A 24,921-nucleotide genomic window follows, 5' to 3' on the forward strand; every position below is an offset into this window, starting at 1 on the left:
ATATATAAATCTTTTCACAAAATACACATGTAAGTAAATAATTTCCATCTGTTCAGTGAAATAAGAGGCACTTGGAAGTAGTTGTTGTGATGTATATAATTAGTCCCTCCTTCATTTAGAGAAAAAAAGTACCCAGAACCTACTTATTATAAAAAAAGCTTTGTGATATTTACAGTCGAGACCAAAAATTTATTATTTTTTTTGCTATGAGAAATTGCAACAAGTCCTGTTGTAGCCTGACTTGTAATTTTTTTTTTTTTCAAACAGGGATTCCTTTTGGAGGAATTATGTGTAATAGCCAAGCACAGTATTCATCACCCACCGTAGCTTGGTAGGAATCAATGGAGCAGTGTTTTTCTTGGGCTCTCTTCACTTCCCAGTCTTTACAGAGAAAGCTCATGTTTTAAAATGACTGAAGATTCACAACATCTCAATCATACAAATATTTACTAGAGGGGACTTTTACTGCTTAGTCCAAAAGATTTGAGAGGAGGAGAAACTATGTCCCAGCCCTATACTGAAAACTCACCTGGCCGAAGTCATCCATTTCTCTTTCGTTCTTCCTTCGCCTTGCTCTCTAACCCATCAGATCTTAGGTGGTGTTGGCATAATCACTGAGATGCTTCCAGTGTGCAGGGGTCTATCAGCCAGCAATTCTCAGAATATAGGCTCCTCTGGATCTGGGAAGTGCCTTAGGACCACACTTTCACACATAGTCTCTGATTGTGAGTGTGAAACACTCCAGGAAAAAGGATGATTGCACTTGCTGAATTATTATAATCACTATGTGAAGCATTTATGCCCCTGACCAAGCTAATATTCCCATCTCTTTCTGAAACTGCCCAGTCTCAAGTGAAGATTTTTGTACTCAGCTGCATTTCCTTCTGTTTCCTTCCTCTTCCGAAGGCTACATAAATCCTTAGGAAGATGTTTGCTCCATCATGCCCAGATGTGGTACCTACTCATTTCACTAGGTTCCTGCTTGTGCTTCCTCACCTCAAAGTGAGATTTCCCCAAACCCCCTCATGTCTGTGCAGATCTCTGCAGTGGTCTTCTCTGCCAGAGAGGAACTCCTGCCCTCCCACTGCTTATCTTGGTAAAGGCAGAGGCTGAGGGGGCCAGCCGAGACCTGCATTTTTCATTTGTTCTCATAGCATCGTATTTTATACTGCCAACGACTGTCTCGTGTTCCACAGCTGCAAAGAAACTCCATTTCCAGGATCCCCTCCTTTACCTTCCCTTGGGGGAATACTGGAATATTGCATGGAAAAGAAGGACAATCTCCTGACCAGGTTAGTGCAGGAGATCTCATGGAAAACATGTCCCATCAGCAGACGGAGTTGAATACGTGGTGTGATCCGTGCCATCACATCATCTGACCAGGTGTATCTGTGGATCAGCATCCCCATAAATGCGGTCCTACCATGTGTGTAGGCATGGCCATGGAGAGCACCTAGGAGTCCAGCCAAGACACTCCAGTGCTTCCCTTTCCTGAGTGTTTGAACTCAGCCCCTCTAATGACAGCGTGGGAGCTTACTACAGCTCCCAACTCAGGAAAGCTATGTCTTACTTCAAATTCTTTCTGTGCCACAGACTCAGGGTTGAGACTTTTGATAGCTCAATCATCACATCATCTGTGGCAGAAAGACGGCTGGCACAGGATTAGATTATGGCGATTGAAAATGTCTCTCACATAAAAGCAGACCATGAGTATTCAAAAGCACACATAATCAGATTGTAAAACTGACTACCACAGCATGCCTTGTGGACCGAGAATATAAATAAGGATTAGACGAATTCAGGAAAGAGAAGTCCGTCAGTAGCTATTAAGTACAAGGGGCCAGATGCAATTGCTGCTGCTGAAATCTCCTATACTGATGATTTCTAGAAACAGGGATCAGGGATTGTACCATACATCTGTGTTTTACGTCCAGCCACAACAGGGAGAACCTGGGCTAGGTGGTCCTTGGATCTAATCCAGTATTTTCTCACCATGTCTGACTCTTGTGTGAATTGCTGAAGAGCTCTTAAAACGTCGTATGTTCACGGTATATAGGGTATAACAGGCACATCCATATCCAGGCACTGGTTGCTCATCACATTTGAGACACAATCACCTGTCTAAGTGAGACAGCTAGATTGTTTCTCTCATTAGCCTTAGACACTCCTTGGAGTGTAAATCTCTATTGCAAGCAAAGATAATTCTGGGAGGAATTTCCTCTGGCTTCTTATTCCTCTCTGCCTTTTAAGATCTTTCCCTCTTTGACTTTCACTCTTTTAAGTAAAACCCTCTTAAGATTTACTGTCCTAAGAAGGTTTTGCTCTCTAATACATGCATTGGGATAGATACATCGTGTGAATCTGTTATATGGAAGAAAATGGATTGGGTTGATAATGAGGTTTCCAATCCTTACTGCATTGCTGGTGTCACTGTGACTCAGTTTCCCCCACTGGTACAACAACGGCAAAATTCACTGGTCTTTGTGAAAGACTTCAGGCTCAATAAAGGAGAAGAGCTGTTTAAGTGCAACATGTTAATTACTATGGAAGCAGTTATGAAGTTATTTGGTTTACAGTAGATTTAGCTGAGTCTGATGTTTGCATTGCAGAGAATCCATCGCTATTGCAAGCAGCAGGAAGTTCTGCCTGACTGCAGTCACTATGAATCGCCTTTCTCTTGTGATCTTGAGCTAATATTTCGAGATGTGTAACCAGTGAGCATCCGAGTGAAATCTCTGAATGAATGTGGAACAAATCTGTAAATCTTCTTCTGAAATACTCTGCCAAAGAAAATAAAATAAAGCCTTCCTTGTCAGGAAGCAAATGCTAAAATCATTAATTAAAAAATAAACTCTCGTGGAAATCAAATGAGTGAGAGCAGACGAGGTGAAATAAAGTTTCAGTGGTAGAACTTTTAGTCTTGAAGCATGTGGGCATGTAAAGCCTTGTCTGCAAAACCACGGGCCCCTATCCTGCACAATGGGCCATCACTGTTACCCAGAACAGGGGACATGTGGCTCACATGGCGTGGGCAGAGCAGCCTATGCACCTGGAAGCTGGAGATCTGCTCTGTCCACGGCTAGCAAAAACTGGTGAGCAGGGATGTGGTGAGAGAAGGAGCGTGCAGCTCCTGCGGAGAGAAATTGCTGATCCTTGAGAGGTGAGAGGCAGGGGGAGCAGAAAGGGGTTTCCTCTAGCAGTAAACCACTGGTGGGGAATCCCTCCTTTCCCCCCGCCCGTCTCCCCCATAGCTGTCATTGTTTCCAAAAGCAGGTCTCTGTCTCCACAGACGTTTATCTGAGCAAATTTCTGTCATGTCTGGGTGATTATCTAAACATCGCCAGCTACTGTAACTGACGGTGGAGCAAAGCAAAGGCAGAGGAGGGAACTGAGGAGTGGAAATGTGACTTCACCTCTGTGAAATCAAGTACAGATGTCTACAGAAGAAATGACTCTTCCTTCCTTTTGCATCTCCTTCAGCACCAATGCATTTGCATCAGTCTTTGGGGAGCGAAAGAAGAGGACACTGCAGAGACTGCTTGGACAATTAAGGCCATTTGCTTAACCAGATTAAAGCATTTTCCCCTCGAAATGCTGTCCACAGACACGTGCATGCATGCATGCATTGCTCCTCCACTTGCCCTGTTCGCTTCTAGTCCTCCTGTGCCAGCTATAGCATTTGGGGACTGGGGAGCAGATCTTATGGGTCCGAGTGCCTGGGAAGCACAGGGAGGGAAGGCAGCAGATGTATAAGAGCGCCTAAAAGTTGAGCCAAGTCCTTATGGAGGGGGAGCGAGCAAGACCTCCCTGGCAGCCCGAGGGTGCTGGCACCGCCACCGCACAGCCGGGAGAAAGCGCCCGCCACGATTTGCTCCTTTCTCTCTCCCTCTCCCTCGCTGACTTCAGTTCAGCTCCTCCCCCGTGTGGTTGTGGCTTTCCCTTCCATCAAAAGCCCGATCAGCAACGCCAGTCTCGGCGAGGAAAAAAAAAAAAAAAAGAAAAAAAGAAAAAAAAGAGGAAAAGAAAAAAAAAAAGTGCAAAAGAAGGAAAAGAAAACGGGGGGGAGGGGGGGGGAAGAAAAACAGAAGGGGAAGGAAAACCGTTTCCCCTCCTCCCCGGCTGCATCAAACACAGCAGAGACTGAAACTTTATGGAGTTGTGCTTGTGTTTACCCCGCGGCGGGTAAATCGGCAGCGCGCCGCTCTCTCGCTCCTTCCCTCCTTCCTTCTCCTTCTCTCTGCTTCTCATCAGCAGTCAGCAGCAATGGAAAAAGTTGCTGGCTGGTACCCAGCCTGGCACGTCGCTCTCCTGTACTGGACATGGCTTTTCCTCTTCACTTTTGGCTTTACCGGTGCAGAAATAACTTGCAGGTCCTGCCAGTCGCAGGTGAAGCCGCAGCAGCCGCCGCCGCAGCGGGGACTCCTCATGCACTGGAGGAGCGAGTGCGCAGCCAGGGAGCAGGGCAGGAGCCCGGCGGGGAGGCGAGGCGAGCGCGGCGCCGCCGAGCAGCAGCCGCGGGAGGAGGACGCGGGGCTGCGGGCGCCGCTCGGCCCCGCGCCCGCGGCGCCGAAGCGCAGAGCCCCGCGGCAGCCCCCGCGCAGAGCCGCTCCCCCCGCCGCCGCTGCCCGCCGCGGACCCGGGCGGCCGCGGAGGAGCCGGGCCGAGCCGGCACCGGCACCGGCACCGGGAGCCGGGCCCGAGGCGGCGGCGGGGCGGGAGCCGGGGGGCGCCGCCCGCTTCGGGCTGGACGAGCTGCGCCTGGGCAGCAGCACCTTCGCCCTGGCCGGCGACTCGGCGCATAACCAAGCCATGGTGCACTGGTCGGGGCACAACAGCAGCGTGAGTACCGCCGCGCGGGGCTTCCTTCTGCCCTTTTCCCCGTTTTTTTTTTTTTTTTTTTTTTTGGGGGGGGGGGGGGTGTGGAGTGGGGGTGGTTAAGGAGGAAGAGGGTTAGAGGGGAAGTATCGCATTTCTTTTTTCCTACGGGGAGCCCGTTCCGCGGCTCGGCTTCGCTTAGCAGTGTGCAGTGGGGCAGAAGCGCCTCAAAAGGGCCTTTCTTCTGGAGCGCAAAAAAAAAAAAAAAAAAAAAAAACCAACTTTCCACCGCCCGCCCCCTGCCTCCAGCGCTTTCTCCCTGCGGCGGAGCAGAGCTCCCTCCAATCCGACCCCCGCTCCCTCAGCCAGGCGGGCAGGCAAGACCACCGCCGCCACCAGCACCTGCAGCTGGAACACAAGGATGGGGCACCCGGGGCACTCGGCTCTTGCAGTCCCCTGGGTGCTGATAGCCAGGGCTGGGAAACCCTCTGCTCCTCCTCCTCCTCTTGGCTGCATGGCCAAGGCAGCCGGGGGGCTGTGTGCCCATGGGTGGCATCAGGACTTCACCTCCGAGGTGTCTCCATGCAGACAGGAGGAACAAGCTGCCCTCCACCTTTTGTCCTGCAGGTATTAACACGACACAGTTCTCATCCCTCCCCTTAACCCATCCTGTGAATAGCAGCAAAAGGGCCTCAGAAAAGCAGCCAGAGAAGTAGGCGATTTGTTTTCCAGACTGCAGAAACTGTCATGACTCCCAAGTTACTGAGTAAACTTCAGCCTGGCATCCTCCCTCCCGCAGCTCCCGTGGAGGTAGGCAGGAGTTGCAGGGCTGAGGCCTGGGGCAGGACAAGGGAGTCCCTTGCCCCAAGTCCTGGTTGCCTTTAACTCTGCTCCAGGGCTAGCAGAAGTGGAGAGATGGGGCTGTTTGAATGCTCAAACTCCCACCACTTCATCTCATTGAGACAGCAAGCAGAAGAGGAGCATGGGGGCACTGTGTGGCACTGCCCATACAACCTCGTGGAGAAAGGGGGCTTGGGCTCCTGTCCTCCCACGCATCTGCAGCTCTAATGCCAGGAGGTTTCTAGCTGCTCTGGGCAAAGCTTGAGTGTTCTCATTTGCTTTGAGTAATAGAAGCTTGGTAACATTTTGCAATAATGGGCTGGTGATTATGAATTCCTCTCAGTATAAATTGTATTAAGGTATATCACAGTCACCCTACTTAGAATTAATGTAGATGTCAGAAGCACCTCACTGTGGGGTTCAGCCATAGTTAATTGGAACATGGTTTTATGCACTTATCAGGAGCTTTTTAATCAACTGACTGAGGAATACTTGTCATCTTGGTTTTGAAGGCTGTTCCTCTGCCGTCCCAGCTCTACTAGCCTCTGTTTTGTACAGCCGTGCTAACAGGAATTCCTTTGTAGGATCTCAGGTCTGCCCATATGGATTGACTTGAGGCTGAGACCGGTTTAAGGTGAAACATTTGTTAAGCAAAAGCTTCTAATATAAAAAGGTACCCTGAAGGGATCTCTTCTCCTGGTCTTTTGCCACAAAACTGTTTCATCCCTACATTTATAAACACATGTTATAATTAATGTGTTTGTGTGCTTTGTTATACATGTGCCCAAGTATGTATAAGTGTCTGTGTGTTTCTGCCCCTTGTGGTAGTGTGGACTCTTAAATGCCAGGGGCTGCTCTGCTGCTGTCCTTTTGAAAGAGCTCCGGGTTGTCTCATGGTTGAGGAGGTTTTGCTCCCACCTCGCTCCTTGGCAGTGCTGCAAATTCTCGTGCAGTGACCGTGTCCCTCTCTCAAAGCCAAATGACCCTGGGCCTCCACATGAGTCAGGTGGGCGACAGACTGGACTCAGCTGAAGAAGCGTTTGTGGGTTCAGGAGGTTGCCCCAGCCTGTGGCCTGGCCGTGTTCCAGCACGGATAGCCGCTGGCTTCCTGCCTGGGCTTCCCTGCTGGGCGGCGGGATACAGAGTCCCCTCTTCTTCGCACTGGCTTCTGCTGCCTCGCGTTAGTGCTGCCGTTACACAGCTTTTCCTGTGAGTACAGGGAAAAGGCTAAACAAAACCCTGAAGATCTGAGGTCCCTTTAGATTGAAAAGCTGTGGGGGAAAAAAAAAAGGCAAAAAACCCCACTGTTGACACTAATCTGTTTCATTACAATGCACTTTATTCTGAAAGCCAGAGCCTAGTTGCGTGTATCCTTATTTTGGTAATGTGCTTTATTTGGAAACAATCACAATGCTTCTGACGGAGGCAGAGGGACTGCTGTATAAGGACTGTTGATTTCTATAAGGGATAGTTCTGAGTGTGTTCAGCTCCTGTGGAGCAAGGCTGTCATTTTGTGCTGAGTTTGCATACCATCTCATCTGTGGCATCCTGCTGAGGCATTCTGCATCGGGATGGACTCGCTGTGGACTCATCCACAAGTGGAATAAGAATAATAAATAGCGGTCCAAGTCCTATGGGTATAACTCTACCAACATACATTCATTTACACCAGGGTTTGTTTTGGCCCATTAGTGACTTGTGGCAATCCCTAGACACCTTATCCTCTAGCACAGCATCATATTGACAGCAGAGCCTGAAGAAGCACACAACTTTGTATATCAGGTAGTATGACCTAGCCACATCCACCCTGGAGATCTCAGATCTTTGGTGAGTGCACAAGTCAACTTTGTTATGGACACAATTCACATGCGCACACATGTCTACTGGTCTCTCCTGTATATCTTGGCTTGCTCACCAGTGCAGCCAGTAAGTGCTTGCTGTAGGACAGCATAGATATAGGGAACCTGGATTGTCTGAAGACTGATGAGGATGACCTGGAGTATATCCAGCATTTTATTACAATATAGATGAGCCTCGGGCTTTCTCTGACTTCAGTGGAGGTCAACGAGGCTACATGGGCCAATGGCCATAGTTTGGCATCTGCAAAATACTGAGCTCTTTTCGATTGCAAAACAGAGAAATGCAGCTGCTACTAAATGGAGTATTGGGAATGATCCTTGGCTTGTACTGTCTCCCAGACTATGTTTGGGAATGATCCAGGAGGGTTTTAACTGGCCCAACCCAAAACCATGCCAGGAACCACTCTGGCAATAAGTATCTGAATTGGTCCAGTCTAGCTTCATTCACTTGGACAGATACCTCTTCAGTATCTTTCCACTTATTTCCATAAACATTGGAGAAGTGAATTTTGCCAAAAAAAAAAAAAATTCTCAGGTCCTTGCTACAAGACATGTGCGTGAGGTCTGCTGGGTCTTTGCACTGCTGTGGAATTTCATTATCAGTGTGGAACAGACTTATTAGCTGTGATTCTGTGATTTACATGGCATGAGCATGGTGATTTATATGGACAGAGCTGAGCTTCTCTGAGGTCCTCCATAATAGAAGGTCTTCATCAGGCCGATGGAGATGCAGTGTGCACCAGATGCAAAGCAAAATGGCCAAACAGGTTTTATATTCCATTCACAGTAGAAAATCAATACAACTGATGGGTCTAGTGCAGAATGAAGCATGCAAGGTCATCATTGCAGTTGTCAGGAGATTGTACTAGGTAACACGGGAAGAGTTAGGACTCTTGTGGGAGAACTTTTAGACAAGGTGAGACTCTACATTAGGTATTACTTGCAAGATCTTACTCAATGTTATTGACAAGACAAACTAAATGCAGGGAAGGCTCTATAATGACGTGCCTATATATTTCCAGCACACTGTATTTTCTCCAGGGTGAAGTAATTTGTGGTAATGTGCTGGATTTTAAGTTGAAGAGTTCAAACCTACTTTATAAATTAGGAACATAAGAATGGGACAGAGCTATGTCAGTTAGTGCATCCTATAGCCCTAAACTGATCATAGTTCATTTTAAAAAGTCGGGTTTCTTTCACTCTGCCCTCCTATTGCCTCCTTCCTTTATGGATAGCTCTTCCAATATTATTCTTTGAGTTTTTAGACACCTCTATCTAATTTCTGTTCTAGCACTGGCATTAGGTGATTTAGAATTTAGATTTTTTTTTTCATTTGTCCACGTGCCTTTTTGTTCCAGAGTTATTTTCTTGTTAGGTCCCGTGGAATCATTACACAGGCAGAAATCAGCAATCCCTTAGAGCCTCTGCTTTGCTAAATCATACAAGCCCTGCTCTTTTTGAGCCCTCTTGTAAGACAGATGTGGAAAGTGAACTGTGAATTTTTAGAAGTCAGGTTCTCGAGAACTCAAATTTGAATAAAATTTTTTCTTTTGATGGGCACAGTTCCTTGTGGATGATAATGGATGTATTCCTTTTTACAGGAGAGACATCAAAGGAGCGTGTAAGAACATGACAAAAGTATCTTAAATTGCTAGTGTTTTTGGTTCAGACCAGAATGGGGAATCACAATCAAATTTCACCATCTTCCCACCCTAAGACTCTTGCATTTAATACCCACTGCCCTTCTTGATCAGCAGAGCTGTGGCTCCAGTGTGAAATTACCAGTGAAGGAAGAGGAACCTTCATCCTGGCATCACCATGTGTGATGCTACAATAACCCATTGCTCCCTTCTTCCCAAAGGGAATTGTGTTTAATTAGGCATTTATGAGGTGAATAAGGTTGTGGAGGCCAGAGGCAGTGAATCCCATGGTGAGAAATAACCCTATTGGCAATCATTTTGTCTTTGGATTGGTTCCTAGGGTGCAGGGAAAAGAGGTCCTAAAAAAGATTTATCCAAGGAGAATGCCTGCATTAACAACATATAATAATATTAAGAGCAGTAAAGTACCAGATGCTGATACTGTTTCAGGCTAATCTCTCACTAGAGCTAATGAGAGTTTATTTAACAAGGATTGAGTAAAATGTGAGAGAGGGGAAAAGGGATTTAAAACAGAAAGAAATCAGGTCAAATTAAAGTATTACCAAAAGTACTCCACGTTTCAAATTTTAGTCTTCTGGATTACATTTGCTACTGTATCTGTTCCATTTTAGATATGAAATTTTCTTTAAAACCAGCCTTCAGTGAGAAAAAATACTAGAAAATTTCACCCTGATTTTGAATTAGGATCTTATTTCTTTAACAAAAACAAATGCTTTTATGAGTGGGGAAAGACGAGCCGATAGCCATACTGTTTCTTTACTCTGTGTTGCAATCCTTCTCTAGGCATATATCTTAACCAGATAAAATGTAGGCTTTTCATACACAGAATAAGAAATGGGACACATAGGAAATAGTTATTAAGAATAGCCATGTATTAAAAGAAAACAGTGGGTGAAAGAGAATCTGTGAGAACTAGAAGAAAGGTTTGTCATTGAGCGAATCAGTGGAAGTACTTGGGAGATGGTGAGGAACTTGCACCTGGATTGACAGATGTGATATGCAAATCCCATCGTGGTGGGAGATTAAGGAGAATAATGGAAGAGCTCTGACAGTTGTAACTGACTTTCATGCAATATCAAGAGGCTATAAACTGTATAAAGCAATAGGGTTATACTTTCCAATCTTCTTAATGCTGTGCTTAATAATAGAAAAGGGCTTTCTCCCCTTCCTCCTGTCCTCAGACAAAGATTTCCTCCTTTCTCTGACCTGGAAATCATGATGAGGTCTATCAGAGGAGGCAGCAAGGAGATCAGAAGCCTCCAACTCATTTTGGAGAGGTTAGGAAACGCTTTGACCCTTTTGCTTGCAGTACAGCTTTACCTGTGGAGGGTCATGAGATGAGCACTGCCCTTGGGCAGTCTTGCCTGTTCTGAGACATTCCCACCGTGCCAGCCGGAGCAGAGCCATCGTGTTGTGCAGAGCTCCAGTGAGCTGAGTCAAAGAGCCGTGTTGGAGACCTCTCCCCCGGAAAAGGTTTGACCAGAATATTTCAGAGGTTCAAACCCAGTTCCTTTAACTCTTATTCGACCCTCTTATTTGCTGCTGCTGGACACGGGACTCCTGGAGGTTCCGTGTCCTATCCAGTAACCCAGGAATGGTAGAGCATCTCAAATTAAAATACTATGTGCTGCTATTTTGGGCAATTGATCCAAGCTTGAAGTCTGTCTTGTGTTCGATCCTGCTCATCCAGAACGAAAGCCACATTCAGGTTTTAATTTCATAACAGGAGAAAAAAAACTTAAGTCTGATGCAAGGCCCTCCTTTTCTCTCTGTTTTTCTTTTCTTTTCCCTCTTTTCTTTTTTTTTTTTAATCTCTGGCCAACAAACAAAAAATCAATGACTCCTGCAGCTCTAATTGACATTTTGATGTTAAATGAAAATGGGTCCTGATTCCAATTCAAATGGCAGCACTGGGTGATAGGCTAATTATTTTAGAATTTTAGATGCATATAAAAGTTGATGCAGTAAAATGATTTTTTTTTGTGCCTTTTGCTTTTTTTTTTTTTTTAATCTGTCCCTCTTAAATCAAACAACAGTTAGCATGAGAGCCCTTAATCCCTAATTCTGAACGCTAGTAACATAGTAACACTTTTACTGGTTGATATCGCACTTTCTCTCCTTAGAGAACATAAAAGGAAAAGTATTTTGAATAGGAACAGGATATTTTAGGACATGCCCTAAAATGTAATTCCTTTCTTTTAGAGGATCTCCGAGAACTTAATTTAACCTCACATCGTGTCCCTGAAGAGGAGAGTGATGTGGCTCTCCTGTGATGGTTCTGCAGCACTCAGAGTCTCTGAGCTCCTCGTTGCTCTGTGGAGCTGCTTTTGGTCATGCAGGGGTGGCAGGGCTGTGGGCACCCTGCAGGACGCAGTGGGACAGCCCTCTGGGAGGCTGCCCTTATAAAATTAGGATGCTTTTTCCCCCCCAAGAATACTATATCCTCAAACGCAGAAGCAGTAGGGCATGGCAGATACCCTTGGACCAGCTGGGCTGGAGAAAACGCTGGAGTGCATCTCATACATAAAGATAGAAGCCCTGTTCGGATGGGGCTGAAATGCAGTCATCACGGCGGCTCGCGCGCTGCCACCAGGAAAATGTGTCCGGTGCCCCACTTACCGTCCCCCGGCACCCCGCGTGCCCCAGGAGCTGCTTTGCAGTCTTTCATGCTTTGCACAGATATGTTAAATCAAGAGATGAAGGAGGAGGGAGGGAAGTTGTCATCCCAAAGCAAGCGTTTTTCCAAGGCCTGGGTTTTCAGCTGGAGGGTGATCAGCTGCCCACAGGAGCTCTCAATCCCTCATAGTGCTGAATCCCAACTCACTGTCAGTGCTCACATCTATTTGTATTAGATTTTAAGTTGTTTTTGCCAGTGATTATTTATAGCCGGCAGTGCCAGGAGCACTTGCAGATCATTTTCATACAGCCCTTCTGGAGGAGGTGAAAGGCTGTTTAGAAAATCTTGGGTTATTTAGATAATCCAGCAGAGACCTTCTTCCCTTAATTCTCACCTTTCAAACTACATTTTAGGTTGAGAAAATAATTCAAGGGAAATATTTTATACCATAAATGTAGGCTAGTTTTTCCTCTTCACTTATTGTCCCAGCTATGCTTTTTTCAAGCGCTTAAATGATCTTTTTTTTTTTTTTTCCCTTTTTGTGAATTGTCCTTGACTCAGAAATGCTTAAAATCAATGGGAGATTTTTCAGTGATGTTGGAAAAGGCCCCACTGGAATAGATTTTATGTGGAATATTTGTATTTTAAATCCAAGGTGTATTTGCAGTAGTTAAAAGAGGTGATATGTTCACTTCATGTGGGTGTGACTGGGTCAATGTAAACCATTAAAAGTAGCTTAATATTCTCTCCTTGACAAAGAATTCTAACAGTAGTTTTTTGTTGAATATTCTCTGAAAACAACTAGAGGCAAATTCCACCATATACTCAAATGAATATTCAGGGACTTTGTTTTTAAAGAATTTACTTACATATAAGAATTAATGCATTTTTCTTTTCTGGGGATAGCAATCAGAGTTAAAGTAAAAACCAAGCTTTATATGCAGCAGAATCTGAGACAAATATATAAATTGCTTTCTATATAGTTTAGCTCAGGTTCCCAGGAAAACATGTCTTTTCTATAAGCAAAAGGTAAAACGCTTTAAGTAAATTATTACAGTAAACTCAGTCAAAGAATGGGAATGGTTATGTGCAAATCGAAGATCGGTCCTGCTTTGATTACATGAAACAATATATATAAATATATATATTATATAGGAGAGGTTAAAGACATTACTAAAATCCATCTGCAGAACAGCTGCTGCATTAAATGTAATACTAAATTGCACAGACCTGTGGTGAAATATCATGAGCTGGAGGAGTTTGGATGGGTGTTTGTTGTCTGCGATGGGATTCTGAGGATAGCTCCACGGCAGGGGACTGCCCTGCACCTCTTGCAGTTCATCTGCACTAGGGTGCTCGAAACTGGGGCGAGGGAGATGTGAGGCAAACAGCTCTGGGCTTAGCCTGGACTCAGCACCTCGGCCCAGGAGCCACTTGTGTAGTGATAGCTATTTCGGATGATTGTAACCCAAAATAAGCTTTGATGTGGATCCAGTGCCTTTGGACAAGTGCAACTGACTCTTCTTCTTCTCTGAAATCTTTTCTTTTCCTGCCAAAACGTTTCTTTCCAAACCCCCTGGATGCGCTGTTATTTTTGCTGTGCTAACCCCCTCTGTGCAGCGCTTGTTTGCTCTCCTGCTGCCTTCTCCTCCTCCTCCTCCTCCCGACCACCCTGTCCCTGCCTGTTGATGCTGTTGCCTGGTGACTGTTCTGTGATGGACACTTTGGGCAGTGATGATTTAAACAGCCTGAATTTCCTTTAGAGAGCAGCGATCGTTATTGCGGTGTGACAAGCGGTGACAACTACGACACCGAGGCACGACAGCGAGGCGTTTGGAATGCAATTCCTAAATATATAAATAAATAAATAGGTGGAGAAATGCACGGGATGAGAGTGTGGGGGAGGCGCCCAGCGTGGGCAGCAGCATCGCCCTTGGGAAGAGCAGCAAGAGGGAGCCTCAGCTCTCAGGCAGGGCTCCTGTCGGTTCCCCTTGCTGTCGTTCCTGGCATTTTCCAGGCAGAGCAGACAAGTAGAAGTGTAAACACACAGGGTAGAATCAGGAGTGGGAAATGCATGTGATTGTACGACTGCATCGCCTGCTTTAGAGGAGCGTGCATTGCATTGTGCAGCGGGAACTGTCAGGCTCTGGCACCCTTGGTCTTCCTGATGAATCCAGGAGACACGAAATATTAAGGACCTGACTTAGCTTTGTTGTAAATCCAGGGAAAATCATGGCTTCTCCCAAGCTGTTCATCATCTTCTTTGACTCTAATTAAGTGGTTGCGCTTTGCAGCCTGCTAGTGAAGGCTCCTCTGGTGTGTTCTGTACAGTGTGTGAGCTGCCTGGGATGGAGGAGAAAGGGAAGTGTTATCAAAGTGCAACGTCGTGGCTGCTGAGCAGGGGTTGGGCACGCTGTGTTTGACTGCAGAACCAGGGTTTTGTATTCAGCTGCCACCACTGCTTGGAAGAACTCAATCTACAACCTGAGTGTTGCATTTGTAATCCTTGTCCTTGCAGGACAAAATCGAAAACATGATCAGATGCAGCTTAAACCCTGTGTAAACCAGAACACTAAGAAAGAGTGGATCACTTTTAGTTAAGAAGCCTTAAGAAAACCTTACTCATGTACTTGGAGGATGAAAAAACATCTTTTTTTTTAGTTGAATGTTCAGAACTGGCCAATTCTGCAACAGTTTGAATGCAGCTTTGTGGATTTAATCATTAAAGTTCCTGTAAGGCAGCTTCCTGGGTCTCTTCCCTCCTACTCTTGGCTCACAAACATTCTGGTAGAGCATCGTTTCCCTTTCCCCAGCTTGCTTTGACTTTGCTTCTTGAATTAATCTTTGCTGCAGAATTAGACTGTGAGTCTGTATTGCAACAAGCTGCTTGGATAACGTGGCCTGCGAACTGGCCGGGCACTATCTCAGTTGAGGTCTGACAAAACTCAGCACCCGGCTGGCTGGAGTTGCTGTATGTGGCAAAGCTCCATCGGGCCGATTCCTGCAGCCAACGCATCTCATCTGCTCCCCGTGTTTGTGCATGAAAACCTTGGCTAGGCCACGTCTGACTGCTCCTGCAGGATCCTTAGTTTCTCTGAAGGAGTTTAGAGCTGTCACCATCCAGGACTCGTCAGATCCAGTGGAGCAAATAACTTTCTTCCTGGTTTGGTCCGATTTTTGGATGGATTGTCCATGGATTTAGATGGAAGAAATGAATGTGTCTGGTGCTTCCCACTTGCTTCTTGGGTTCTGCTTTTCATCCTTGTCCTGAATTAGCATGGATTGCGTTTTTGGCATTCTTCTAACCTAGAGTTAACTAAACATGTTCTGTTGAGGTTTCCTTGAACTTTTTAAGTGATGCTAAGGGAACCAAATTTTTCCAGAAAATTTTTGTGCACTGGATTATTTGCCTATGCATTAGTGGGTGCTCATCTGTTTTTAAAACTGCTGTCAGTGCCTGTGCTTAGTACAGCAGCACTGATTTTACTCAGCACTATTCAAATTCTTAGGCAAGCCTGTCAGTGAGCCATCTGAATGCCTTCTTTAAAGGGAAATAAGAAATCAAACCCCAAACTACATTACTAACATCCTTCCAAAAAATATTAGGAAGTCACCAGTGCTCCTGTCAAATTAAGAGGAAAGATAGGTGCACACAAGCTTGCAGAGAAGAGGATTTCATTGCCTGTATTTGTCTGTCCTCATCCTACATACATGACGAAAGCTAAGAGTTACTGTGTGGTCAGATACAGACCCCATCTCTATTCCTTTCTAACTCCTAACTATTCGAAGACCAGATGAAAAAAAAGGAGCATTTGTGGGAGATGCTGGAGTCTGGCAAGGTGAGTTTTGGTGACCTTTGTGAGCAAGCAAGGCAGGGAGAGGTCTAATGAGGAATGGACAACATAGTGCAAAAGAATCAGTGCCTCACTATGAAATGTTGTTCGAGAAATATTTACTTAATCCTTTCTATAGAGAGCGTTTTGCTTGAATAAGGACACACTATATCATTAAACAGATGGAGATATTTGGAGAGAGTTCAGAAAAGAGGAAGATGCCTAAAATTTGAAGCGTTTGCTTAAATACGTGGAATTGTGACTCTGAACGTGGATGATAGGATATGAATTAGATTTTAACCCATTAGTAAATTTGTCCTTGTAATAAGTCGATCAGCTGATCCAGAAATACAGCTCACATTATGCAGTTGCAGTTGCTAGAAGATGAAAATACTTCAAAATAGAAATACATGGTATAATGAGGTATGGGAAATGATCACAGTAACATCAGTCTCTCATAAAAAAGGACAGAAAAGGAGACAGATGACATACAGTTTTAAATATTCACCTACTATGTTGAGTTTGCAAAGGTCAGATGATGTCAGTAAAGTTAAAACTCCACCGAAACACATATGGCATTAAGCATGAATATTAGAGCCACCTGGGGAAAGAATGTCGACAGAATAATTTTCCATTTGAAAACACAGTTTAGTCAAAATCAGAAAATTTCTTGGGGGCATGTCTTACATAATGACATTTACTACACTGAAAAATCAAGCAAAATTGTCTGCATTATGATAGTGTCAAAAACTGTAGTGAGAAGTATTCCCTGATGACTTTTGCTTTAGCACCAAGCTTATGGCAAGATAGCAAGATATATTATGTCATGGACACATCTTTTATCCTGAGTGTATAAGAGTATATGGGATACTAGGTGATGCTTAACCTCATTCCCAAGGCTGTAAAAGTTCATTGTTCCTCTTTCCTGTTCAACCTTCCCTCCTGGGGAATAGGGCATACGAACAGATGGATCCTGTCTCCCTCATGAAGAGATTTTATTTCCAACTATCTTCTCTTCCCATATGTCTCCTTAGTTGCACAGTGGACGTTGCTGATGGATTTTTGCTGAAGGTACCCTAACAAGTGCTTTGGCCTACAACTGCAGTGAGAAAGCAGGCAGATGGTCTCAAAGACAACACAGTCTTTCCTGAGATGATACTTGTGAGAATTTAATCTGTAAAAACCCTGAAGTGGCAGAAACTATATCTCTATCTATGTTTTAATTAATATCTAATGTTCTGACATTATTAAAATGAAATGTCTTGGTGTTATTGAATGTAGCTGGAAAAAAAAAGTTTCATTATGTTCATTTTTGTTGGAAAGTTCACAAGCTTGCATTTCTCCTTGTGTGGGAGAGAAACCAAATTTCAATTTGTTTGAATTCCTCACAGAACAAAAATGCTGGCTCCTAACCTATTGAGATAGAGAATGTATCTCAGAAGGTGTTTTTCTAGTGAACATCAGCAATTTTTGCTTTCTGTAAAATGATACTCAATGGCTGCTATAAAGTTAGGACAAAGATAACTTGAATCCCACTATTCCTTTTTGTTCCTGAAACAATTTTGACTTTATTGAAGACAACTCTGTGGAACGTCGGAAATGTGGCAACTCAGCCATTTTTTAACCAGCCAGAAACTCAAAGAAGAGATTTGAAGGGAAACTTGAGCTCTTTTTTGCTGTTGTGTGCTCTTCCACTACTGAGCAGATTGACAGGTGAGGTCCTAACAAATGTGGTTTTCACTTGCCCTTCCAAAGGTGTTGATCACTGGTGTTGTTCTGAAGGCACAAAGAGATGTCACATCCCTGATAACACCAAATCTTTGACAATGTTCCTTTTACAGTACTGGAAATTATACTAGGTATTTCTTGGAAAACAGAGAAGTATTTGATTCCTGGCCCCCCAAACTGACAATTGTGTATTTAGACGTGATTTGGGAGGCAGTTGTAACCACTTGATTGCAAAAACAGGTGCAAGAACTGCTCTGGATTGCATTACAGGGGCATCAGATAATGCGATTGCAATGGTCTCCTGCTTAGGCAGGAGATGGCTGTATAATTGGTGTTTCCTTAAATGTGTGAACAAGCAGCAAGAAGTACCAGATGAATGAGGTTTACAAACACATTGATCAAGTGATCACTCAATTCAGGCTGGTAATTATTTTATTTATTTATTTATTTGTTGTGTGTGATTTGGTGTGTGATAATGAGTCTTTAAAAGGAAGACCAACAAGACATAGTCCCGCACAAGCAGACATACACACAAGATTGATATTTTAGTGGAGTGAGAAGGAGCAAGAGACAGTTTGCAGGCCACTGTTAAGATCTAGCCCAACCCTGCTAGGGCTAAGGACCCATCTGGCTCTAATTCTTGCCTTGCCAGGTGGAAGGAATGAGTGATTAATGAGGAGGAGGAGATAAGAGGACCAAGAGGGTAAGGGAGAGTCTCTCAGGAGGCTGGATGAAGTAGTCTTCTGAAGAGCTGCCAGGTAGGCATCTAAGAACAAGTTTGTTTTTGTGTAGAGAAGTTGATCTGTGGTTGCTGGTAAACTCTGGAAAAGGCTGATCATAATTGGAGTGCTGAATAATTTCTCAAAGCGGGTAGGGGAGAAGTGACCTGGAGTTTTTCCTGCCTGAGAGGAGAAGCTGAGGATGAAGTGTGCCCAAAGCAGGTAAAAAGCCTCTCTGTTATGGAGGTGTTAATTGAAGAATGAGAAAAACTTGGCAAAGCCGGGGGTGGATGAGGCTGGGAAAGCAGTGCATGCAAAGATGGTGTTGGGAAAGCCTGGATGATGAAATGTGAAGCTGAAGTTACAAATAGAGCAGATGGGCATGGTGCTGCCCTCCCAGATCTGTGGGATGTGACCCTTAGAAGGGAACAGCAGGCAACAGAAAAGGAGGAACCAAGGCTGGGATTCATGAGCTGGTTTAATGTAATTAGAGCAATTGATTAAAAGGGTAATTTTTAGCTTCAAAATAATCTAAGAAGAAGCCTTGAAAAAGCAAGAGCATTGCTCACTGCTAGTCTGACAATGTTTGATGGGCTTCAAACAGGACAGGGGAAAGCATAAGCTTTTAAAAAGATTCTTTTTTTTTTTTTTTTTTTTTTTTTTTTTTCCCTTTGGGGAATTTTTCAATCAAGCAATGTGGCTGGTAGCAGAGACAAAAAAAGGAAAAGCTGGGTTAAAAAATGAAGCTTTATTATGTGCTGGTGAGCTCTGTTTTGTTGGTGAAATAGTATGGAGGAGATTTGAATTGTTGACTTGTAAAAGGGAAACAAAGTGGTGTATTTTAACATTGTTAGCTGAAACTTAATAGTGAGTGGCAGAAATGACTCCTGTGGAAGGACCTGAATGGAAGAGAGTACCTAAAGGTAAAATCCTGCTCTGTGACTTACCTTGCATGTGTGGCACTGCTTATTACCAGCATTTCCATGTGAAAGTTCTTGGGGTCCCCCCAAGCACTTGTGGGGGTTTGGCCTTAGCCAGCAAGTTCAAACCTTGAGTTTGATGCATCTGGTTTAAACTGTATGGCTCTGCCTAGAGTCACAGATGTAATATGTGGAAAAGACCTTAAAAGCTTAAGTAATTACACAGATTGGTGTTGAGACACTTTGCCAGAAGAGATATATTGTGTTTTCTATTTGACAGGGCAGAGGCTTTGTGATTTGTGGAGAAACAAGCTTTTCTCGATGGAAAGCTGCAGCCTGGGGTTGAGGAAAGCTCAGAAAGGAGTGAAATGACTGGGAGGTGACTAAAGGCTCTAGCCCAGCAGCTCCTGTCTTTAGGAGGGTGATGTAAATGCATGCTGTGGGTGTTTAGCCCCTCCTGTGTTGTCTTGACAAAATTTAACATGGATACGGGATTCCTCTGGTCTTAGTGAGATGGTCTGAGAGGTGAATTTTTGCCTTTCAAGCGTGCAGCTGGATCTGGCAATGTAATTCTTGCAGAATATTTTCATCCCATCTTGGATTTGAGGCTTAGACCTGAGATGTAGTAAATAGCTCCTTGTCAGCTGAACAGTGACAATGTTTGTACTCTTGGCTAGTAGCAGGGCTGAGGTAACTGTATTTACCTTGGCCCATGCTGTGAGGCTGTTAAGTTTCCTTTCAAGATGAGGAGCTCTCATGTGGCAGCAACCACAGAATGGCTAATGTGTGGCTACTCATTAAGTTGTAGTAGTGTGTGAGCTGCTTAATTTAAATCCTCAGACTTCTCTAGCTGAAGCTTTCATATGTCTGCCTATGGAAACCTGCATTAAGAAATTGCCTCTTGTGTCCTTAAGTTGTTGGCAGCCTGTGGCAAAGGGTTGAATTTAAATGTGTGGGTATTTTAGAAGAGGCATTAAACAGCTTCTAGCACCTAATTCCAAGAATGTTTCATCTCAAAGGGGCCAGGAGTCTGTAGCCTCACCAGAAATTACAAAACCTGTTATCTGCTGCTGGCTGCCTCTGTCTTCTGAGAGGTGGTTTGTTCCATTCCCATTGATATTTTTCTCCCTTCATTCATGTGTATAAGTTCTCTAACTTATGAAGGTAAAGTACAGCTTGGCCTCCTTCCCTTGACCATCTGCCAACACCCACATAAACCCACAAGTATCTTCTTTCTAGCCAATGTTTTGGCAGAAGACCTTCTGTTTTGATACTGCATATTCCCTTCTGAAGAGTAGAGCAGAAAGGTATTGCAGCACTGTTCATAGTTCTACTTAAATTTTCAAATATGTTCTTGGAGGCCCAAAGGAACTTCGAGCTTTTCCACATGGTTTCTATTAGGAGATGTGAAAATAAGTTTTCTGTTTTTTTTCTTTAGTGGACACTGATTTGTATGTTTCATCTGTGTGTGTGGTGGTTTTTGGGTTTTTTTGAGGGTGGGGAGCAAGTGGGGTGAGAGGGCAGGTTGTTCTTTACCAGGTATGTATTTGGCTTGGTCTGGTTATTAGTGTAGTCTGGTCCTTGGAATGTTTGTGCCAAGTGAAAGGCAATGAGAATGGCTGCTTGGCTGATAACAGATGGGTGGTTTTTATCCCAGCCACCCCTTTTTCCATCGGGTACACCAGCACTATCTCTGAGTGCCAGAATGCATGTGGTATCTCCAACCCATTCTCAAGAGAATGACAAGTTGTATCTCCCCAGAAGATGAAGGTGATGGAGCTTTCTAACATGGTTCAGGCACAGCGTTTCCATGGTCCACAGCATTGTGTGGCTGATGGTGCAGCTACTCTAGGTACCTTGGTTGTAATAATAATCTGTCTACTTAGAGCTGATCTACTGGGAGAGCTTATCGTATACAGCAGTGCTCTGCAGCTACAGCAGGGAGCATTAGTTGCTGTGCCAGTATAAGCTCTTGGACTAACCTGGAAATCATTTTTAGAAACAAATTGATTTGGGGCTTGTTATTTCTCTTCTGGGCTTTGAGCTTTGAGGATTTCCAGGTTGCTTTCTGCCATCAGAAAGATGAGAAAGAGCAGATAGGCTATCTGTTTGGCTTCGATCATGCTGGGATGAAGGGACCATATTCGCAAGAAGTCTGGGATGCTGTTTTGCTGAGGTGCAAGGCTTTCCTAGCCATCCTCTCTTAAGGTTAGAAATGGACTTAAGAGCAGTTAGCTCTTGTCTTGCCTTTAAATTGCTTTAAGCCTGAAGTATACATTTTGGAGCAGAATTGCAGCATTTTAAGATACGGGGCAAGATGCTTATTCATGCTCACTTGCTCTACCCACACTCACTTATCAGAAATTAAATGCTCCTGCAGTCCCATTATGCAAAGCTGGGATGCAAAGAAATGTGCCAAAGTCTTGGTAAGACTCCACTGGTTGTCAGTATATGATGTTGCTGAATAGTGTTTCCCAGTGGGTATGTGCAGGAGGTGGTTCTGTCTGTGTGCCACAGCTAGCTGTAACCTGCTATTGACACCACTTCTCTTCCCTCACACAGAAAGGAAATTGTAGTTGGAATGAAATATTTTGCTAATTAAAAAATGTTAAATGATTTCCATCTACCTTCTCCCCAGTGAATAATGCAATTGAATTATCATTAGAGCTTGTACGGAACCTTTAACAATGGAACTATTTGTATTAAATTCAACTTTAGTTTTTTTATTCAATCAAGTCCCATCATTGTGTTCATTGTCCCTTGAAGTCATAGGAAGCTTCCTTCTCCTACTATTTGTTTGATTTATTTCAGCCCCAACACACAGCTCCTAAATTCTTGTTAAATTTGTTTCTGCACAAAAGAACTAAGCTCAGAGAGTCCCTTTTAAATGAAAGACATAAAGCAGTTAAGTTTCCATTCATTTGCCTGTATCTATTTGCTGCATCTAGAGAGCTATTGTTATGCATGCAGTACTGCAAAATAATAATACTAATAAAAATAATAATTTGCTGAGAGTCTGCTGTCAATAGCAACAATCTAAAGAGAACTCAAGTCTGGGGAGAGAGTGATGGGATTTCAGCTCTGCTGCTAGACTTTAATACTTTCTGGATGCAGAAAGCTGCTGCAGAAGAGAGGAACTGGAAAGATCTGTTTAGTCACTGAGGTCAGGTCATGATGAGGTGTCACTGGGAATCCTTCTACTCTGGATCAAATGCTTTTAATGGAAATACAGAGGCTGAAGAGTGCTGCTCTAAGGGCTGGTAATCACTGAGCGAGCTATGCCTCTTATATTTCTACTCTTCCCCAGGAAATCCTTTTCACTTGCTTTGAATTGGGTTGGGATTGACATAGTAGATGATGCCTGCTCTGTAAGAGTTGTGCTTGTCTAAGCTGGGCAGTTGGCCTGCCACCTAGAAGGCTTTTCCTAGCTTAGGTGAGCTAAAGCAAACAAATTGCAGGTCTGTTTAAAAGTCTGGTTATTTAAAATGCTTTATTTCTGTGTTGGCCTCTTTGGAAAATGAAGTACAGAAAAGCTTGGTGGGTGGGATTAGTTTCCTTTCTGTGATAAAAGCAGATTAATCTTAACGCTGGCTAAAATCGCATCCATTTTTCCCCTGGTAAATGAACCATAAGACACATTGTTAGAAGTGAGCCTCTGTAATGACTGTGGTTAATATTTTAGAGCCATTTTCTCTGTGGATCAGAGCTTAGGCTTGGTCATGTGAAAATCAGCAGTATATGCTATGCATTAGTTTGATTTTTATTCATTTTCAACTCAAGAGTGTTTTCCCCTTCCCTTATGCTAATTTGAGAATACCTGCGCTCTATTCTCTTCTGTAGAGCAAGGGATTTGCATACCAGTACATCCCCTGGTATGTGCGTAGTTATTTGGAGTGCAGCCTTGTAGGCAGAAGTGAGGTAGGACAGTCCACGTGCTTTTTGGGGCTGAGCTGAGGCTTGGAAAACCTCTGGTTGGTTGTCCACTCTCTTGCCGGCTACTTATTTGCTCTAAGGAAAATCCCTTTGCCTCCCTTTGCCTCAGTTTCCTGAACTGTAACATGCCTATTAAAATTCTTGCCCTGCCTCTCCTGGGACTCAAGAATGAAAATGTCTTCAAAGGTTGTGCTATACTGAAATATCCTGTAATATTCTGTTACAAAAAGACTAAGGTGGAATGGGGAGAAGATCTTTTGATGTCTTGTGGCAAAGCACTTATTTGGCTCATATATAGTTCTTACCAGAGGTTCATTTGGGAGATTGCTGCCCTTCCCTTGATTTTTGTGTTTTTGGAGCATGGCAGTCTGCTTGGACAGAGGTCAGCATGAAGAATTAATTTAAATTGCAAAGCTGCCTGTTGAATTAGATAAGGACCATTTCATCGGGGGGTAATTCCATGAAGCCCCATGGAGCCATTACTCCTGCTGCCTTGACCTGGGTCTGCATCTTCTCTGCCTGAGGCAGGGATGAAATTTGTCCTCCTGGAGCAAGGGAGAAGGTGGCACTAAAGCAGGGAATGGAGACTGGTGGTGCTGAGGCCATGCTCTTGGGGTGATGTGGCAGTTGAGTTTTGCAGTCTGAATATTTCCAGGGATTATGGTGAAGGTTATTCAGTGGAAACTCTAGCATGATTCCTGCTTGAGGTGGTGTTACCAGTTGCCTTGCTGTAAACTGCCTTTGAGCCCCAGGCTATGTATGTTAAGACTTTATCCCTTTCTTGCCATGTAAAGGGTAGATGTTGTCCCAGGACACTTGGCCAAATCCCTCTTGTACTGTCCAGCACTGTTGGACAGTGCCAGAAAGGATCAGTAACTTGGTGTCTGCTCTGGTTCCAGTGCACTTTGTAGGACTGCTTATGTCCGATTCCCACTTTTGTCTTCCTGAAAGAAATGCTAAATTTCAGGCTGGACATTTCTGCTGTTAAAGCCCTGTCTCGGTATGACAACCTGGGTTTCCCTTTAGAGTGCTGATGTATAAACCAGAGCAGTAGAGTGAACTAGGCAGAGCTTAAGAATAGCTCGACCCTGTCACTCTTCCTTGCTGTCTGCTCAGGTGCTGCTTGCAGGTACTGAAACAAGTGAGTAGCCTGGGTGGCTGAGAAACTGCAGTGGGAATGTGAGAATTTTAAGACAGCTGCTCAGGAATGGAGTTTGGAACAATTCATGCTGTAGATATCAGCTTTAATCGAGGTTGAGAAGTTGGTAGGGTAAATGTGACTGATGCTAAAAAATATAATTGGATATGGTAATATTCTAACAGCTCTTGCTAGTAAAGATTAGGCTACTAATATTGCAATTTTCAATCAAGTAATATTCTCCGATGTGTGCATTTTATCTTGCATTTCACCTAAATTAGGGAAATGATTTATGCTATCAGTTTCACTTTTTGTGCCTTGACACCAAGACTGCTATCGTGTAGGCTATGAAGCGTATTTAAGCAGTTTCCTATTTGTTTTTTCTTCAACTTTGTTAACAGGAAAAAATGGGAAGTATCTTTAATCACATTCATTGTGCAAATAAACTGCTAAATATTTTGGTTTAGTGATCATAACCAGTAATGCTAAACAATTGTTTCTACAACTTTGTATTTTATATATACCTGAAAAGAGAGATGAAAGCTGTCATTTCTGCTGTCTGTCCTTTTGAGAAGTCAGCTTGTGTCTCCCCACAAAAGGCAGTGGGTGGAAGCCCTTAACAGTTTGGCACTTTCTAGCCTTACTTGGGGAAAAAGTGAGTGCTGTGAAGGTTCATGAAAGGATAAAGGAACTTAGAAATTTAATGGAAAGAAATTAGAAGGTTCCATCACAACAGCTAGTTCCTGACAGGATCTGATTTTGTGTCTTTGTTATGGGGAATCTCCAGGGCTTCTGCTGGGACTCTCCTCTTTGCCTGTGCCCCACTTCATAGCTGCCACATTGCAGTGTTGCAGCAAA

At 44.0% G+C, this 24,921-nt stretch overlaps 1 protein-coding gene across 1 annotated transcript in view; it reads left to right on the top strand.

Moving 5' to 3' along the window:
* The first annotated feature begins 3,826 nt into the window (after positions 1-3,826).
* Positions 3,827-24,921, top strand: part of SORCS1 (sortilin related VPS10 domain containing receptor 1) — a 277,984-nt gene continuing 256,889 nt past the window's right edge. The window contains exon 1 of the mRNA XM_088528639.1: positions 3,827-4,839. Within this exon, the coding sequence (XP_088384765.1) occupies positions 4,264-4,839 (576 nt within the window). The 5' untranslated portion in view covers positions 3,827-4,263. The remainder of the gene's footprint in view (positions 4,840-24,921) is intronic.

Source organism: Tinamus guttatus, unplaced genomic scaffold (genome assembly GCF_059628265.1).
Source record: "Tinamus guttatus ecotype Peru unplaced genomic scaffold, ASM5962826v1 Tinamus_guttatus_pri_ptg000314l, whole genome shotgun sequence".
NCBI lineage: Eukaryota > Metazoa > Chordata > Aves > Tinamiformes > Tinamidae > Tinamus > Tinamus guttatus.